This window comes from Podarcis muralis, chromosome 17 (assembly GCF_964188315.1).
Source record: "Podarcis muralis chromosome 17, rPodMur119.hap1.1, whole genome shotgun sequence".
NCBI classification, from domain to species: Eukaryota; Metazoa; Chordata; class Lepidosauria; order Squamata; family Lacertidae; genus Podarcis; species Podarcis muralis.
This window is the reverse complement of record NC_135671.1, coordinates 34,533,032-34,551,438: the sequence shown is the minus strand read 5'-3', so window position 1 is coordinate 34,551,438 and position 18,407 is coordinate 34,533,032. Positions and strand designations below refer to the sequence as shown.

The window sequence follows — 18,407 nt, the reverse complement described above, 5'->3', positions numbered from 1 at the left end:
TGGCAAGTCTTGGATTAGGCATGGCTCCACACTCACTGGTAAGCACTGGGCAAGCGAAAGTGTATCATGCTAGTGTGCGGAACTTTTAAGACCACAGTCTTAAACTAAACACGTTGGGCTCTGCATACAAACAGAGGCACAGATTCAACATTTCTGTAGCTCAGCACTAGAGCACATACAAAAGGTCCAAGATTTAATCCCTGACCTGCCCAGTTAGCAGAATCTTAAGATTGGGTTGGAAGAGGAGACTAGAGATTCATAAAAATTACAACCAGAGAGGCCAAGATGGATCGATGATTTGACAAATAAATACAAGGCAGCTTCGTATGTCCAAAAGCTCCCTGGTGTCAACAGGGGGGAAGATTCTTGATTCTGACATCCCAGCCAAGGGCATGTCAATCAGAATGGTTCTAGCTCTTTAAGCAAGGTTTTCCAACCTCAAGCCCAAAGCCCATAAAACCTACCTCTCCCATGACAGCAATGGGAGTCTCTCCCTTGGCCTGGGCCACACGGTGCTCTATCAGGTAGTACATGTACTCGTCATAGAGGAGGCGGATGAGATGGAAGGAGCCAAAACTGGCTGCGCTCCGCAGGGTCAGATCCCGAATCACCATAGAGCTGGAGAAAGAAGGAACCCAATGCTGCAGTTACCATGCAGGCAGCAGGGAAGGACTTTGCAGTGCCCTGTGTGAGGCCAACCCACCCCCCCATCTTCCATTCTGTGTGTGCACTACGCCATAGTTGCAACGCCCTGCAAACCTCCCCCCCCCCCCTTGGCTCGGCACCCAGTGCAGGAGAACCAGTTGCAGGGCCCTAAATCTGCATCTGCAGGCAGCGTCACAAGGCACGTAAACCACCCTGTTTCACAGGCATGGCTAAACAGCAGGGGGAAAGACTATGGCTGAGCTGGGTGTGAGCCCAGAACCAAGCCCAACACTCTGCTTCTCACCTTCTACTTACCTGTAGAAGGACCACTTGAGGAGGAAGAGTTTGGCGGCTTTGGGGAAGCTGGGGCTGCCATGGTAGGGCTTGAGGACCTGGCTGACCACACCATCCAGCCACACGGCCCACTGTTCCAGAGAGTTCTGCTGCTGCAGAGTCATCTTAAAGTCCTGCTCAAGGCGCTCCACCACACGATTCTCGCACCGACATACCCATGAGGCCTGCTCCTGCAGAGCAGCAAGAGGAGGAAGAAAGGTGTCTCCAGTGGGGTTTCTCTTCTCCCATTGGGTAAGCCAATGACCAACTCTGAAGCTACTTAAATGAATGTAGAATCAGAGTGGCCAGGGAAATCAGGTACCGTGGAGTCTCAAATGCCAACAAAATACTGTCAATGGGTATGAAGGCAAACCCCTTGTAATGGATGGGATGAAAAGGAGATCCAGACGGCCCACAGAGTCCAGACTGCCCAAAGAATCTGCCATTGGAGGGGGAGGGGGGCAGTTTGCAGCAAGGGAGCTGGCTTACTTGTGCCCACCTAAAATCATCATGGTTTTAGCCAGATAATTTCACTGTCCCGCTAAGTCATCACTGGGCACCCAACTAAAAAGATACATCCATTGCTAGAATTAATCAGCATACTTTTTCACAAGTAATAATTATCTTCTGGAACTCACAATCACAGGATGTGGTGGTCACTAGTTTAGGGCCAAGTTGCAGTAATGCCTAGTTCAGGGAATTGTTGGACTCCAATTCCCATCAGTGCCAGCTAGCATGACCAATGGTCAGAGATGCTGGGCATTGTAGTTTAGCAGCATCTGAAGCACAAGTACCCCATCCCTACTCCAGTTATATGAATACAAATGTGCTGTTAAGTGGGGGGCAGGGGAGAGACGGGGGAGAGAATCTGAAGCAAAGAAGTGGGTTAAGGATGAAGCAGCCCCCTCCACTGCTTCTCATCACACACTGCTTCCAAATCTGCTTTTTCTGGGAGCACAAGAAAAAGGGGCGCCAGCACTGCGTTCATGCATATGTGCAACATCTAGAAGGCTTTTAAACATATTCAATAAGAACAGGTCCATCAACAGCCATTAGCCATCAAACAGAAATCAACTATCCTCCAAGGACCAAATTCTGGAAACAATCCATAGGAAAGGTCCTTCTTTTTGTGTCCTACCTGTGAGCTCCCAGTGCACATGTGCCAATATGAGAAAGTCCTATGTTAAAGCAGATGGGCCTAGCAAATAAGCTGTAAGGCCTGTGTCTGACACAACTCTTATTTTGACCACTCCAAATGCCAAATAAGGCCTTGGGGTTAAATGAGACCAGTTAATAGGAAGATCATTTGCAGCTCCTGGATTCAAAATGGGAGAGGAAGGAAACAGTGGCAGAAGTGTGGAGGTTGTTACCTGGACATTAGTAAAATCCACCCTGTTGAGATCACTCAGCATCTGATTGATTTGGGCAGTGTTCTGTAAAACAGCCCGGGCAGCCTGGGCAAGGTGGTTCAGGGAGGTGTAACGCCGCAGCGTCTGGGCAAAGGCACTTGCTGCTGCAACCTGAGAGACAAAACACAGTAACACATGTTTCCCATCTGCCCCAAACTGAGGAGCTATGAGTTTGTTCTGCTGCCACCCCCACTAGGAAGCGGGGTGGGAGAGGAGTGGCTCCAACTGCTGAAAAGAGCCAACTGTGGCATCGAATTCTGGTCGCTGCTGCTGAGGCAGAAAACCTCACCCAAGGTGACTTGGTAGTTGTATACTGATCTGCTGCAGCACAGACTGAAGGCTCCAGAGAGCACCGCCTTAAGACCTCCTAGTCTCAGAAAAATAGGAAGCCAAGACCAACGGGACCCCACAACTTCCCACATCCAGCTCACCTTAACGCGGACCATCTCTTCTGGAATATTCATCATGGCATTCGTCAGCCAGCTCTCCAAACTTTTTGCAAAATTTCGGATTGCTTGCGTCAAGGCACCTGGGGAAGGATGTAACATTAGCATGGCCGGTTTCAAGATGGTTGACAGTCCTTTGTTCATGGGGGTAGTAGAGAATAAGTCCAAGGGCCACACGGCACTCAGGGGGCAGCTTAAATGCCTCCACCTCAGGCCAAAGAGGCTTCCTACCCAAACCTGCACATGAGGCCAATCACCCAGCCCACTATGAAACATGGCAGGAGCACCTGCAGAGCCCCACCAGCAGTTGAAGCACCCTGATTTCAGCCTTGGTATTGGCTGTGGCCCTAGGCTTGGGACAGCCTGTTGCAGGCCTCAGATATGAGCTGGGCAGGATGAGCTTACTCGGAATGGGCCGGAGCACTTCTGGAATCAGGACCTCTACCAGCCCCTGGTACAGCAAGTTGTCACAGTCCTTCGTCCATTTGAGGACAGGCTCGTACTTGGACAGTGTCACCAAGCAGCTCTTTGGGAGACGCTTCTCTGCTTCGTCTTGACTAAATATGAAACAGAGACACCTGGTTAAAGAGCACCATCACCAAGCCACAACTCAGATTATCAAGACCCATCAGCTAGGCCAGCAGCCCTTGCCTAGGAACAGCAAATAGATTTTGGATAATAGATGTTTAAGGGCCTGCGGGGCAAAGGTGAAGATGCTAGGCAGTTAAGATGGGAAAACAACTTCCTATTTTGGTTCCCCTGCAAAGGTTCACATTTCCTCTGTTATAAGAAGTTGTTGTTCTTCCCCCTATCAGTTTTATTTTCCTCCTGTCCCATTTACAACCCCTACATTTAGTCTTTATATCCTAATGTGGCCATGCCAGCCCACGTCCTCTGTCAGCCTGAATCAACAGGCCTGCAGGGCAGTGAACTGCTCCATTCATTTTGATACAGAAGCAGATTCTGTATTAAAGGAGTCTGCAGACTATACTCAAGAGATGCTGGGGAAAATAATCTGGGTATTGGTGGCAGAGGAAGATGCAGGGAACTTGGGGAGATGCTGATACAGGTATGGAATGTCAATCCAGCAAAGTCTGGGAATGCCTAGATTAAATCAAAACTGGTGGAGTTTTTTTTACTGTTGTTCTACTCCCATAGACATATATGCCTAACTCTCCACTGAGTGCTGGGCTGACCATAAGCTGCAAACCCTTGCTGCCTAGTGGCATCCGTGCCGCAGGCTGGCTACCCATGGGAAGTGTGATATCCTTCTTAAAGGGATGAGCAGAGACATTACAGCACTGAAGTGCTATACAGCAGGGGAAATGATTTTGTTGCTCAAACAGTTGAGAAACACACCCAGACCTGGATCATGGAGCTGCCAGGAATGGGAGACGGTAGAGTGAACCTGTCCTTAGTGCTCAACAGTCTGATGCACTTCTTAGCAAAAGGCCAACCCCATGTACTTTTCAGCAGAAGTCACTTGCAGATGTCCAGAAATGACAGCCTCTGCGTCATAAATTTGCAAAGCACCCCACAGCATGTAGTTCATTTTTATATAAATGCCAAAAAAGAAAGACTCACATATCGATGGGGGTGGCTTCACTGGGCTGGTTCAAATTGTACCTCCAAAAAGTCTTCCAGAGTGTCTCCACCAGTGTGAATTGCAAGTTTACCATCACATCAACAATGGCCTGAGGAGGAGGAGGAGTTGGATGATTTAATTCTAGACCCTGCCAGGCAGGAACAGAGACAGCAGGATCCTCCCTGCTAAATTAATTTGTTCCTATCAACAAGATGATAGGCTGCCTTTAAAGAGTCAACCCAGTTGTCCAGCACATTCTGTCATTTCTGAATTCAAAGTCAATACTCTGCTAATACTCAAGCAGAATATTTCAGAGAGCAGATAGAGCATAAAGGCTGCTCAAATGGAATTCACGGACAGACTCAATATAAATTATTTCATATTGAAGCAAAACTCTAATTATTCCCTCTGTGCCATGCAAACTGAGTACCTGCCTGCAAGGTGTGCTGCCTGACTTGCTTTCCCCCAGTGACTGAATCACATTAATTTCAGTAGTTCACTCATGTATGCTAACCCTACTTTGAGCAAGTGTTTCTTCAGTCTCACAACAGATGTCCCCCAATCTGAAATGTGTGTATGTCTACTCTCAACTTCACACATATACACTCGAGCACTAAAAAACTAATGCTACAATAAATTCATTAATCTTTAAGAAATATATGCAGATGGCAAGATGCTTCTGAATTCCCATGATGCTTCTTGTAGTTAAACATCTGCACAAATGCTGCAGCTTGAACAGACCATTCACCAGCACATAGCTTAGGTGCTTAAAAGCTTCCTCTGAATAAAAAGAAACAAACAAATAAAAAACTTGCAGGGGCTGTCCATTTGCTACCAGGCGAAGTTCAAGACTCTTCTTTTAATTTACAAGGGCTTAACAACTTGGGCTCAGGATACGTTAAGGACTACCTGACTCCTTATATCCCTGCCCAATCACAGAGGTCTTGAGGTGAGTCACCCCATGACTCAGATGTTCAGCTTGTATACCAGGATCCAAAAGTATCCTAAAGTATTGTGGGCACAGTGATGTGGAACTTCCTCCCGACTGAGATCAGACAGGCCCCCCTCTGTTGAATTTCTGGTGCTTGGGGCAGACCTTTCTACTTCACTAGGAATCTTAAGTAAGTTTTCTGATGTTGTTGTTCATTTTAATTGATTTTATCTTTATTGTTTCTTTCACAATCCTACTGTATAACACTTAGAGAATACAGCGTTAAGCATATACCCATATAAATAGTTGAAATAAAAAAAACTTTAAAAATCAGCTCAAGCTGTTTAAAAAACTAAGATCCTAAAAACAAGGCACACAACTATTTTGTGGACACTCTCTCAGGGATGAAAACCCCTCCAAGGGTGAGTTAACACAATCAGCCTGAGCAACAGGTGTATCACCTCCAAAACAAGTTATGAGAATAGCAATGCCTGGGATTTTCAAAAGTTTACGCAACTGAATGGCAAAAAAGTCACCCACAGATTACTGGATCGGGGGCATCACGTAATGAGTTTAGAACAGGCAAAGCTGTGGCAGCAGTATAACTGACCTGCAAGCAGTCTAGAAATGTTTAATAAAATGAAACAATTAAAGAAAGACAACTCAGAAGAGAAATTCAAAAGGGGTTAAGTTGACCTGGTTCTGCTTCCACTGACATGGCTTTGCCTAGAAGTAGCCAGAGCAATGCCAGGCCTACAAGCAAGCATGTGGGGCTGCAGAGGGCGATCCATTTGATGCACACCTGCCTGGGAGGCACATCAGCCTGCTACTTTCCAACTGCATCCAGTGGACTGTCATTAGGGCTGCAGTCCCTCATGGGCAACCTTCCATGTCACTAGCGGGCAGGTTGAGAGGGAGGAAATGTGGAAGGGGAGTGAGTTCCAAGGCTACACTCCAGTCACACAGAAGCTGTTTGTACAATCCACCTGCTTACCCTGCAAACAGACCCATCACTCCACCTTCTCTGGAGGCAAGCAAGAGGCATTGCCATAGTTCAGGGGTACATTGCATCCAAGCAAGAACATTCAAGGCGGGTATGGAGCAGGGCCAGGCAAGGAACCGGAGGCTCTCCACCCCTGCCTAGATTTCCCTTTCCAATGTGCTCTCCTGATGTACCTCGCAATGCTCTCGATAGAGCGACTGGAAAGACTTCACATCTTCGGCTCCAATGCCCTCAGGGAGGGACTTCCCTTGTAGGTCTATCTCTGCAAAGTCAGGCAGGCTGCGAGAGGCATCTGCGAGGAGGAGAGAGACATCAGCCCTCCAAGCCCAACCCTGGGTCCCAGGGAGCAGCCCCACCTTGACATTGTCTGCTGAAGTTTGATCAAAAAGGTGGTGGTTTATCTGGATCAGGATCTATAGCTTCTCAGGGGACTGGGGAGTTGTGTTTCCATAGCCCACTCTATCCTTGGCCACAAGGGCGAGACTGCCAGCACTGAAGCCACACAGACCTACTTCAAATGCAACATGGACACAAAATGGTTGTCGCCCAAAAATAATTCCTTGTAGTGAGGACTCCGTGCAGGGGTTGTGGTAATGCATGCCAAGAACTTCCCACATGCAGCGACCCTACCATGTGAAAAAATCTCATTCCAGTGCTGCATTTCCTGGGAAATGGAGGTTCTATGCAATACTTGGCCCTGAGATGGTGTTCCTACCACACATACACCGTCTAAGGCATGGGTAGGCAAACTAAGACCCAGGGGCCGGATTTGGCCCAAATGCCTTCTAAATCCAGCCCGCGGACGGTCTGGGAATCAGCGTGTTTTTACATGAGTAGAATGTGTCCTTTTATTTAAAATGTATCTCTGGGTTATTTGTGGGGCATAGGAATTTGTTCATCCCCCCAAAAAAAATATAGTCCGGCCCCCCACAAGGTCTGAGGGACAGTGGACCGGCCCCCTGCTGAAAAAGTTTGCTGACCCCTGGTCTAAGGTATCAAACAAGTCACATCAGGCACGGGGCCACAGAATCTCTAACAAAAAAGTCATCTTCTGTGAGCCAGGTGGTCAAACATACAACCCTAACAACTGCATGTAGAGGCTTGTGTTGCATGTCCTCTGCTTCCATCTCAAAGACCTCACTCTTCCATGTGCAAAAGAGTGGCCCTCCTTACCCAGGAATTGCTGGTACTGTTGTACTTGGGCACTGATGTCAGACAGCCCTGAGGCTTGCTGCTGCCCGACAGCCACTCCATTGGTCATGCCTTCCATCTTCTGAATGGGTTTGAGCCTATAAGGCAGAACAACTTGAAGTCAGCCCACAACACATCACAGTAACACCCATAGCATGTGCCTATGTCAAGAGCATGGGATAGAGAAAGGGGTTGCCTCAGATTCTGTTATGGAAAAATCTTCTTCAGCAGATTCAAAAACATTTCAAGGTCCTGATGCCACTTTTCACACCGGGGAGAACTTCAAGAATGTCTATCTCACCAAAGAAGTTACTCAGTTCCAAGAGGATAATAGCACTACAGGGGCCCCCAGTTTTGGGGACCTGCATACAGCACTCTACTCTTTCATAGAATGCTTGTGCTATATGGTCCTTGGTTTGCCTTGCTGATATGTACACTTTGCAACTGTAATAACATTTTGTATCTGCCAGGGTTTCAGTCCTGACTTCCTCCCAGCCCTACCTGAAGGTACCAGAAATTGATGCTCAGACCTTCTGTTTGCTAAGGATGTGCTCTACTACTAAACTACGGCCCTTCCCCTGAACTATCTCCTACCTTTGCTTCTGAGAAAAGGGCTGTTGCCTCATGGCCAAGTGTTGCTGATCCTCCATGAGCCGCAGCAACGGGGAGTTAGCTTTGATGCGTAGCCCGTAGTAGTGGTATTTGGAGTTTCCTCTGAAAGAAAAGTGAAGTGAGAAAACATGAAGCCTCCATATAAACAAACCCCTTGGACCACAACAAAAGATACACCACAAGACACAGAGAGATGCTATCAAGGTACCCTTAGGCACATAACAGGCAAAATTCAACTAACCAGTGCCACTAGTGGAAGCCCACGCAAGAACTTCGACTGGCGCAATGGGACTTTTCCTAGTTACCAGGAGGAAGATGTAAATAATAAAAAATGATTTTGCCCATTTGGCCATCACTGGCATGGTGCAAATCAGATCAGTATGAGTCCAGGCATTAGGCCTCCCCATTAAGAAGCAAGCTCCCTTTTAGGAGACATTTGGTACCTTCCAAGTGCTCTGAGAAAGGGTGGATTTTGTATGTGCCTCTCCCTGCCCTGTACAGCACACCCCATGCTCTGCTCAATCTGAGGTTTGTGAATGGGAAAACAAGGTGGGCTTTAGTGCTGACAGTAACTGTATTCCTGAAGCTCCCAGGGGATGCAGAGATGCTTGGCAGCTTAGGCACCTCGCATTTTTATTCTGCGATGCTGCCATGCAGCCCACAGGAAAGCCATCTTTCATTTACCTGGTTCCAAGCCGGCGTGTGCGAAGTCCCATAAACACTGAGCGGATGAGCTTGCCAAAGGAAGCTGCATTGACTGGCTCCAGTTTCTGCTCCTGGCAATGCAGGAGGTAATGGCAATACAAGGTACTCCGTGGAAGGCTTACACCTTCCGCAGTCTCGTAGTTATCCAACAGCCACTGGACCTGCAAAGAAACAGGAATCCAAGTTACGGGCCTTCCAAGCCCTTTTGTTTGCAGTTATTGAAGGGAATAGTTCAGGTACTGTCACAATCTCTCTCAATGAATGGTTCGTATGGTGCAACCCACGCTTGGGAGGTGGGCACCATCTTAATAAGCCATGTGAGGATCCATTCTCTTCCCACTCCCAGGGTCCCAAAGTTATACAAGAGAAGGCCGTGTTGATGCCAGTCAAACATCTAACACTCCTATATTATTAGGTAAAGGGACCTCTGACCATCAGGTCCAGTTGCAGGTGACTCTGGGGTTGCGGAGCTCATCTTGCTTTATTGGCCGAGGAAGCCAGCGTACAGCTTCCAGGTAATTTGGCCAGCATGACTAAGCCACTTCTGGCAAACCAGAGCAGTGCACAGAAACACTGTTTACCTTCCCGTTGGAGTGGTACCTATTTATCTACTTGCACTTCATGCTTTCGAACTGCTAGGTTGGCAGGAGCAGGGACCAAGAAACGGGAACTCACCCCGTCACAGGGATTCAAACTGCCAACCTTCTGATCGGCAAGCCCTAGGCTCTGTGGTTTAACCCACAGCGCCTTCTTTTAAATAAGAACCATGCATCTTTTTACAGGCCTTAGACTGAAATCCTATGGAAGCAGTATAGAGACCTGCCGTTAGATTCCCCCTTCATGCCCCAACTTTCGCAGCCCTGGCCCTACCAACATTGGTGCTCCAGAGCTGGCAGGGTAGGGGGCCAAAAGGGGTTTGCAGGTCAGGGCTGGCTTGGGGACATGCTGGGAGATGACCAGGGAAAGGCCTGAATTACGCCAAACCCGGGACTGAATTAGGCCAGTCCAAGAGCCGGAGTACCTCAATCCCATTTCTTTTCCTCCCATTGTTTCCAATGAAGAACTAAGGAATTGTTTCCTGTGAGAACTAATGAATTCTAATGCTTCTAAAGACACACAGAAGAGAAAGCTGGCACATTTCAGTTAGATCCACCATGAGGTAAAGAGTGCTTTCGGAAGGCTGGTCTCAGAGAACAAGACCCATGAAGTAGGGAAAGTAGCATCAAGGGCCAGAAAATTTTCAAGGGCCAGAAAATCTAAGCAAGAGCATTCCCTCTTAACAGGAGACAAAAACCACAAATAAGTTCTCTGTGCAAGCTATATTAACTTATGGCAGAGATGGGGAATCTGTGTCCCTCCAGATGTTGATGGACTCAAATTCCCATCACCCTCAGCCAACATGGCCAATGATCAGGATGATGGGAGGTGTAGTCCAGTAACATTTGGAAGGACACAGGTTTCCCCGCCTCTGACTTAGGAAATGAAACACTTCTGTCTATCTACATTGAAGCTGTGCAAGAAGATGGCAAATTGTGCCCTCTGGGTGAAATCTGTCGTGTTCCACTCTGCTGCCATTAATGACATCCAAACATGCTACTTTCCCTCATGATAGGGCTGTCTTGGGTGGCATCTTTTATTGAACCAGCTTCTGGTTCATCATTCACTAGAATGATCAAAGCTATCGTTTTCCTTTGAGTCTCAAAAGCACTATGAATTACTTCATACTTTCACATGCCTACTGCAATACAAATGTTCAATGCACCTTTAAAAGATATAAAATCATTCCATCAGAAAGAGCCCCAGGCCTACCAAATAATAATAATAATAATAATAATAATAATAATAATAATAATAATAATAATTCTACCCCATCGCAGCAATGTCCTCTTGGAAGGGCAAAAGAGCACCAAACAGAGGAACATGCACAAGTGTTTAATTCTCTAAGTCAGTGGTTTTCAGACTTGCTACCTTCAAAGGACATTTTCCATATCAACTTGTCCACAACAGAACCCCTAGCATTGCAGAGAATGCTGGGGCATTTTCTTGAACGCACAGGGTGCTGCTATTGACTGTTAGGGCTCAAGGTTGCTCTGTGTGGACTGAGAGTGCACCCAAAAGGGGCCCAATACTTTCTTGCTGCTGCACCTTGAACAGAATGATCAGCTGTGGGCAGGCAAGCCATCTCAGGGAAGCTTGCCCCAGTCATTATGGGTCTTCTGATTAAAGAACCCTGAGAAGTCTCCAAGGAACCCCAGGTTCCCTGGAACACAGCCATGGAAACCACTGCTCTAAGAGCACTTGGACAAGCTGCTGAAAAAAGCAAAGAGGCTCCCGGAAGCTCCAATCCCCTTGAATGAACAGCAAGGTATCCAGAGCGAGACTCAGACTTACAGTTGCAGGGGAGGCACGAGTGGTGTGCGAGTACGACTGGCTTGAACTTCCCAGCATGTAACCTCCTTGAATCACGTAGGTCCCAGTGCTGCTGCTGCCACTGCCTCCTCCACCGCCACCACCAGTGCTGCCACCGCCACCACCATTTCCATTTCCACCTCCTCCTCCTCCAGCACTGCTGCCTCCGCTTGGGTTGGCTATGATTTGCCCTCCAGAGACATACATGGGCACTGACCCACTGCTGGCCACAGTCTGGGAGGTTGCTGGGGTGGAGACCTGGGTTGGGGTGCCTTGCGATTCATAGTAGTTTGCGCCAGTGTTCTGAGTGTAGAGAGGGGTTTCCGTGTAAGGGTAAGTGTTGGAGCGTCTGAAAACAGGAGAAAGAGGTGCTGTTTCCATCTCCGATTTCCAAGTGAAGAAAAACAACCACTTGTTATAGAGAAATGGCAGCTAAACATATACACCACCCTACAGTGGGTAAAAAGGAGAAGGCTGTACATCTCCACTCCTTTACCATGCTTTTTGCTTAGATCAAGATGATTTAGCTCAGGGGTCACAACTGATGGCTCCTTGGCCAAACCCAGCCCCCAAGTGATTTCACTTGGGTTTTTCCCCCCATTAGAAAACAGGGACAATCAACAACCAATCCACCAATCTTCTTCAAGGCAGCACTTCAGAATAACTTCCCTGATTTTCGACAACATTCACTATATAAACTTTCATTTTCTATTTTTTACAAAACAATAATAAACAGTTCATTTTTTAAAAGAAAAATCTAAGTTCATACGCCCATCGTTTCATTTATAATAAAAAGGGGAAATGTCTAAGAGATATTGTCCACACCCTAGTGCTTCATCTGTGTTTGGTATTTGTATGCAATGTTCTAAGTTAAAAGGCAAAGGACCCCTGGATGGTTAAGTCCCGTCAAATTTGACTATGGGGTGCGGCGCTCATCTCACTTCAGGGCGGGGGAGCTGGCGTTTGCCCACAGACAGCTTTCTGGGTCATGTGGCCAGCACGACCAAACCGCTTCTAGCACAACGGGACACTGACAAGTGCCAGAGAGCACAGAAATGCCATTTACCTTCCTACCGCAGTAGTACCTATTTATTTACTCATGCTGGCATGCTTTGGAACTGCTAGCTTGGCAGGAGCTGGGACAGAGCAACGGGAGCTCACCCCGTTGTGCAGACTTGAACTGCCGACCTTCCGATCGGCAAGGCCCAGCACCACCTGCTCCCAGAACGTAATGTTCTTTCTGGCTGCGACTGGGTGCAGATACTCCATAACCATTAACCCCTCATTGCTAGGTGGCACCAATGTTGTGATGGAACCTGGCCATCCAGAAAGACATTTCCAGCCGCTAGATCATTGTCTGGCCATCTATGCACAGGGAAGTTGACCGTCTCTGGCTTAAGATACAGAATAGAATCAATTAGCATCTGTGTGAAGATCTGTGTCTCTTGCAACCTGCACCTGACAGGAGTCCATGCCCGGCTCACTGTGAGCTTGAATGCTGGGGTAGCACTGGTATGATAAAGCCTTCCTTCTTACCAGGCATGTACTCACATGGTACTTGCTGTGTAGCTGGCATCACCTCCTTCCACATACTGCACCTGGTTGGGATAGACATGCTGCACAGGTACCTGCTGGAGCTGCTGCACCTGAGAACGCAGCAAGCCCACAAAGAGAGGAAAGGAAAAGAGGTGAGACAGGATGGGCCAAGGTCGCTGCGCTCTACTCTCTCTAATCCCTCCCAAGAGGATGCTCTAGACCAGTGTTTCCCAAACTTTTTTGGGCAACGGCACACCTGTTTACTGAAAAAAAATCTCGCGGCACACCACCATTAAAGCCCCGCCCCGTGACGTCAGCGCGCAGCGTCACGCCGGGAGGGACGCACGAAAGTGAAAGTTTTTTCCCTCCCCCCTCAGTCCCTCGCTCGGAATTCAGCTTGTTTGGGGCATCGCTCCGGCTGCTCCCTCTCCCGCCGCGCAGGAGCGATGCCTCTCTCTGGCTCTCCCTCCGCGCAGTCTACGGAGACAAAGCGAGAAATGTAAGACTAAATCTAAGTGAATCAATAAGAAAGGAGGATATGATGGTATGTAAATTAGACGGGCAGGTTGAGATGACAGGAGGGGCTGGGATGGATGCGGCTCTGTAGGAGAGAGGGGCAACCCGGGCAGCGGCTGAGAAACCCGCTGCGTCCGCCGGTTTCCACTTATTCTGCCCCGCGTGGGGAAGAAGGCGGGAGGCCTGTGGCAGGAGCTCCGCCCCGAGGGTTGTCTTCTGCTGCGCCGGGTGAGAGGATCCGTCGCTAAGCCGGACACACGCACGCTCTTCTCCGCCCAGAGGTTCGGGAGCGCACGCAGCTCGGGCTCGGCTGAATCTCCCACCAAGCGCCTCCTGCTCGCCGCTGCTCTTGGCTCCAGCCTCCCTCGCTTTGCGCGCCGAGCGGCTCCTCGCCGCCGCCGCCCCGCCTCTCGCCGCCCGACTCGCCCGCCTCCCTCCAGGCATCTCGCGGCACACCAGCCGATGTCTCACGGCACACTCGTGTGCCGCGGAACACCGGTTGGGAAACACTGCTCTAGACAAAAGGCGACCTCTCTGCCTTCCTAATTGCCACACCTACTGTCAATCTGCTTGCAGCTGTCATCACCTGTCTCATGATTTATATTTGCCTCTATATCTGGCATTGATCTAGCAGACATTAAACGTGGGGGGCGGGGGTTCGGGGGGGCGTGACTCTAGTATGCTTATTCCCATGGACCAAGGATTCCCCCACAAGTCAGAGCCATGGTGAGGAAAGTCAGGAACCCAGGGTCCACATACTCTGATCCTGGCAAAAGCAGCACAATGGTATAACATGGAGAAGGAAGTGCTGGGGGCTCTTGCTAGGCAGGCAAGAGCCCCCAACAGATTCTCTTGCTTTCCCTTCTGGAATGCTAAGGTGCAGAACTGCATGCAATTCCATCACTTCTAAAGGTGACTTTGCGCATTTTTGTTAAGAGTGCAGCTAAAATGTTACAAGTGTACATCTACAAGAGTAAAGTGCAGGTGTGAGAAATATACATTTGCATTATGCAGATGCACTTGTAGGACAGCCATGATTGGCTGCAGTTGCCCTCGAGTGCATGCTCAGTGGCAAACCTGGGTTTGCTCCTGTGTAATGTGTGAAATGGCCCTTTGCAACAATGGTACAATATTGGTTTTATGGAAAAACATGGATTATAGCACACCTTTATAAACAAGAGGCCTTTTACTTGCCGTGATGGTTCTAATGTCTTACAATCTGATGAGGTGATTTGAAGAAAACTCAGTTTCCACTCATTAGACAGCAGCTAACTTTGGCTCAGGGAGCTGCCTTTGTTTCAGTAGCTGATACAGTTTTAGGGCAAACAGGCTAAGTAGTCCTCATACAATCAGTACTGCATGATTTAGCTTACCTAGATCAGACCTTGTTCATAAACATAGATGCAGTTATCTGGGATCCTGGCTAGCTATGGCAAGCCTCTGTTCTGGCTCCCAAATACTGAAAGTCCTGCACAAAACGTAGCATGCTTATCTGGTGGCATATGTCTCCCACAAACCCCAATCCCTCAAGACTTCCATATCTACACCTGATTCAAGCAAATGAAATCAAAATCACATCCAGTGCGGAAGAGGTCCAAGAATTTCAATTTCTCTGGCAGTATGTGGGGAAGGAAAGAGGGTTGCTCTACCACCGCTAATTAAGAGGAGAGTCACAATCGTAGAGAAGGGGATAATGCTGGCAAGCTCTGCTACCTGGCTCTGTGGGAAGGGAAATGCACAGAGCTTGCTATTCTTGGATCTCAATCGGTGCCCTCTGCAGGACCTACTTTAAGTGCTGTAGCTGCTGTTCCAAACACTAGCACCTGAGGGACTCTCTGAATCTTGACTCTCTGGTCAGGGCTGGAGTGATGAGAGGAGAGGAATGGCAGCTGCTCTATCACCACCTTCTGTTGTGGCAGGAGGAGCGGTTGAGGAAGCATGCGGACCAGCTCCACCCACTGCTCCGAGGCAGAATCTAGAGAATGCATGTAGTGGAGCCTGTGCTCTGGGCCAGATAAACAGCAGCTGGCCAGCTGGGGTACACTGTTGCTGCTGCTGCTGCTGCTGCACTCTAGGGAGAGACCTTGCTGCACTCCTTGTTGCTCTTGCTGCTGCGACTGCTGATTGCTCTTAGAAGGGCCACTGTCTGCACTCTAAACAATAAACAGAGAGACTGAAGCAATCAGAGATAGTGGAGAAACCCAGAAATGTCCTGCCGGAATGAAGGATTAAGGCAGAGGGTAGTATTCAGTTAAATAACTGCAGAAGCAGAATGCGTTCCACTTGCGCAAGGGAACTTCCCCTCTCCTTTTCCCAATGCCATTCGCATCCAGGGAACCTCCAGAACAGATTGAGGATGGTGGAAGTTCTGTTGCACAAGGAAAAACTGTTGTGCTGATGGAATATTCCCCTTAATGCTACTTTGATTACAACCCAGAAGGTCCACACATCCTGCCTCATCTGCATTTTACCCATTGAGCCCAAGGCATTCTATAATGGTGGCTAAGGAGGTTCCTTACAAAAGAAGAACTGGCAGGGATGAGAACCTTCCCCATCTTCACTGTCTAGAATTTATGGTGATCATCATGGGGCTGGGGACAACTCATAATGGGAGAGTTATGGGTGACTACTAACCACTTCTTCAAGAGAAGAAGGGTGTGGGGGAGTTTGGATATATCCAGAAAGCTAGTTCTGGGTGGGAAAGATTTAAACCTCCCACCGATGAGGAATTCAGGACAGAAAGGCTTTAATGCCCTGGCACTTGGGGAGCAGCTAATCTAGGAATATCCTCCATGGTAGATCACAGCTGCTACCAAAGTAGGGCAGCCAGAAAGCAACAGTCAAAATCTCTTTCTTACCTCTTGAGTAACATGAACCTGCTGGAGTCCTTGCACTGCCAGCTGCTGCACTGTGCCTGCTTTGGGAGTTGTCTGCACAACAGATCTCTGCAGAAACAAACCAGAATTTATCAGAATGCTTTGGAAGGCAGAGGTGATACAAGGCCTCCTTGCCCCAAGGCTAGCTGTAGTTGAGCTTGCAATACATACTGACAAGGGCATGCCAACAGGAACCTAACCCTAACCCTAGGAAATGAAACTTGCAAAGTACCGTCTTTTTCGTCCCATAGGACGCTCCGTCCCATAGGACGCACCTAGTTTTTTTGGGGGGGGAAATAAAGGAAATCCCCCCCCCCTTTATTTCACCCCCAAAACCAGGTCGGGGAAACCAAACCAGGTCGAGGAACAGCGGGATGGCAGCGCTGCGCCTCCCCGCTGTCCCCTGAGCTTGTGGGGCTGGCCGATGTCTGTCCGGTGCGCGGGGCGCTCTGCTTTAGGGCGCCCCGCGAGCTGGGCGGCAGGCTGCTATCCGCAGCGTGGGGAGCCCTGCGGAAACTCCCGCGGGGCTCCCCACGCTGCGGATGTCTGCCCGGCGCAAGGGGCGCTCTGCTTCAGGGAGCCATGTGCGCCGGGCGGCAGGCTGCTATCCGCAGAGTGGGGAGCCCTGCGGGAACTCCTGCGGGGCTCCCCACGCTGCGGATGTCTGCCCGGCGCGCGGGGCGCTCTGCTTCAGGGCGCCCCGCGTGCAGGGAAGCAGGCTGCTATCCGCAGCCTAGACAGCCCTGTGGGAACTCCCGCAGGGCTGCCTAGGCTGCGGATGTCTTCCCGAAGCGCCGGGCGCTCTGCTTTCAGCACACCCGGCGCTCCGGGAAGCAGACTACTATCCGCAGCCTAGGCAGCGGATGTCTTCCTGAAGCCTGGAGAGCAAGAGGGGTCGGTGCGCACCGACCCCTCTCGCTCTCCAAGCTTCAGCGAAAGCCTGCATTCGCCCCATAGGACGCACCCAGATTTCCCCTTCATTTTTGGAGGGGGAAAAGTGTGTCCTATAGGGCGAAAAATACGGTAATGATTTTTCTTTTTATAGAAGTCTTCCAAAAATATTATTCTCACAAAAGGCCCTACAAACATATTACTTCATTTGGGTATTCCAAAGAATCTGAACACAATTAGGAGAAACTCAACAAAGCACTCTTGTCAGCACAAGCATTTCTGTTCCAAGGCTTCTCCTGACCCTCTCCAGGCCAATTTGGGCGGGGTGGGGGTGGGGAAGAGATCCCTTTTGCACTAGGACAGTGATGGTCAAACTTGGCCCTCCAGCTGTTTTGGGACTACAATTCCCATCATCCCTGACCACTGGTCCTGTTAGCTAGGGATGATGGGAGTTGTAGTCCAAAAACAGCTGGCGGGCCAGGTTTGGCCATCACTGCACTAGCAGAGGTCCTCATGTGGGCTTCCACAACTGAGATTGCTTAGTTGATTCTGGCCATTAATTTTATATTAGTTTTATAAATCTGAATTGCACCCCAAAACATCACGTGGAAAGTTTGATTTCTGAAAACTAAATATCACATAAATACATCAGTTTGTAGCAATGTGAAAGGGACAGTTGTTTAGAGTTACACATATCTGGCATTTGGTGTGACACCTCCACAACAAAACGAAGGTAAACTATAGGAAAGTTCACACTACCTTACAACTGAAAGCAGTGGCTACATGGAGTGCAATAAAGATCTTGAAAGTGCTTAGAAACTGTTAACAGATAGAACTTTGAAAATCTAGTGTGAACCCTTGACAAGCTGCAGCTTTTGCTACCCAAAAATCCGATCACATTACCACGACTGAGAAGAGACCACAAGATATTGGCAAGCAAAGATACAGCACCTCTTGTGCTACAGGCACTTGCTGGACTGCGTGAACCTGGAGCTGCTGCACTTGTCCCGGTTTAGCAGCAGAGCTGCTGTTCTGGACAGGGGAGCGCTGAAAGGCAAGGAAGGAGACTTTACTTTTGGGTATGGACAAAGGAGCAAGGCATAACTGCATGATGTACTACTGTCTCAGAATTCATGCTTACTTTCTCTCCGCCTGGAATCAAGTGGTGTCCCTCCCTCAGTCATGGTGCACCCTACTTCTAAGAAAAACTTCTACATGGTCGTTATACTGTTGATGAACATTTTATGGAAAAGAAAGGTTGTCCAGAACTACCAATTTTTATAACAAAAAAGCAGGAGGGGACACCACACACACTGCTA

General features: G+C 48.8%; 1 protein-coding gene across 5 annotated transcripts in view; it reads right to left on the bottom strand.

Annotated features, from left to right (window-relative positions):
- The window catches only part of RFX1 (regulatory factor X1), a 52,115-nt gene that overhangs the window by 7,546 nt on the left and 26,162 nt on the right, over positions 1–18,407 (bottom strand). For 4 of the 5 annotated variants that reach the window (XM_028711560.2, XM_028711561.2, XM_028711564.2 and 1 more), the window contains 15 exons: positions 18,040–18,135; positions 16,180–16,266; positions 15,109–15,474; positions 12,821–12,915; positions 11,252–11,618; positions 8,840–9,021; positions 8,138–8,257; positions 7,526–7,641; positions 6,526–6,644; positions 4,418–4,527; positions 3,239–3,390; positions 2,819–2,916; positions 2,349–2,498; positions 961–1,169; positions 465–618 (listed from right to left, as the gene is read on the bottom strand). In XM_028711560.2, the coding sequence (XP_028567393.2) occupies positions 465–618; positions 961–1,169; positions 2,349–2,498; positions 2,819–2,916; positions 3,239–3,390; positions 4,418–4,527; positions 6,526–6,644; positions 7,526–7,641; positions 8,138–8,257; positions 8,840–9,021; positions 11,252–11,618; positions 12,821–12,915; positions 15,109–15,474; positions 16,180–16,266; positions 18,040–18,135 (2,421 nt within the window). The remainder of the gene's footprint in view (positions 1–464; positions 619–960; positions 1,170–2,348; positions 2,499–2,818; positions 2,917–3,238; positions 3,391–4,417; positions 4,528–6,525; positions 6,645–7,525; positions 7,642–8,137; positions 8,258–8,839; positions 9,022–11,251; positions 11,619–12,820; positions 12,916–15,108; positions 15,475–16,179; positions 16,267–18,039; positions 18,136–18,407) is intronic. The other variant, XM_028711565.2, reaches the window with a different exon arrangement.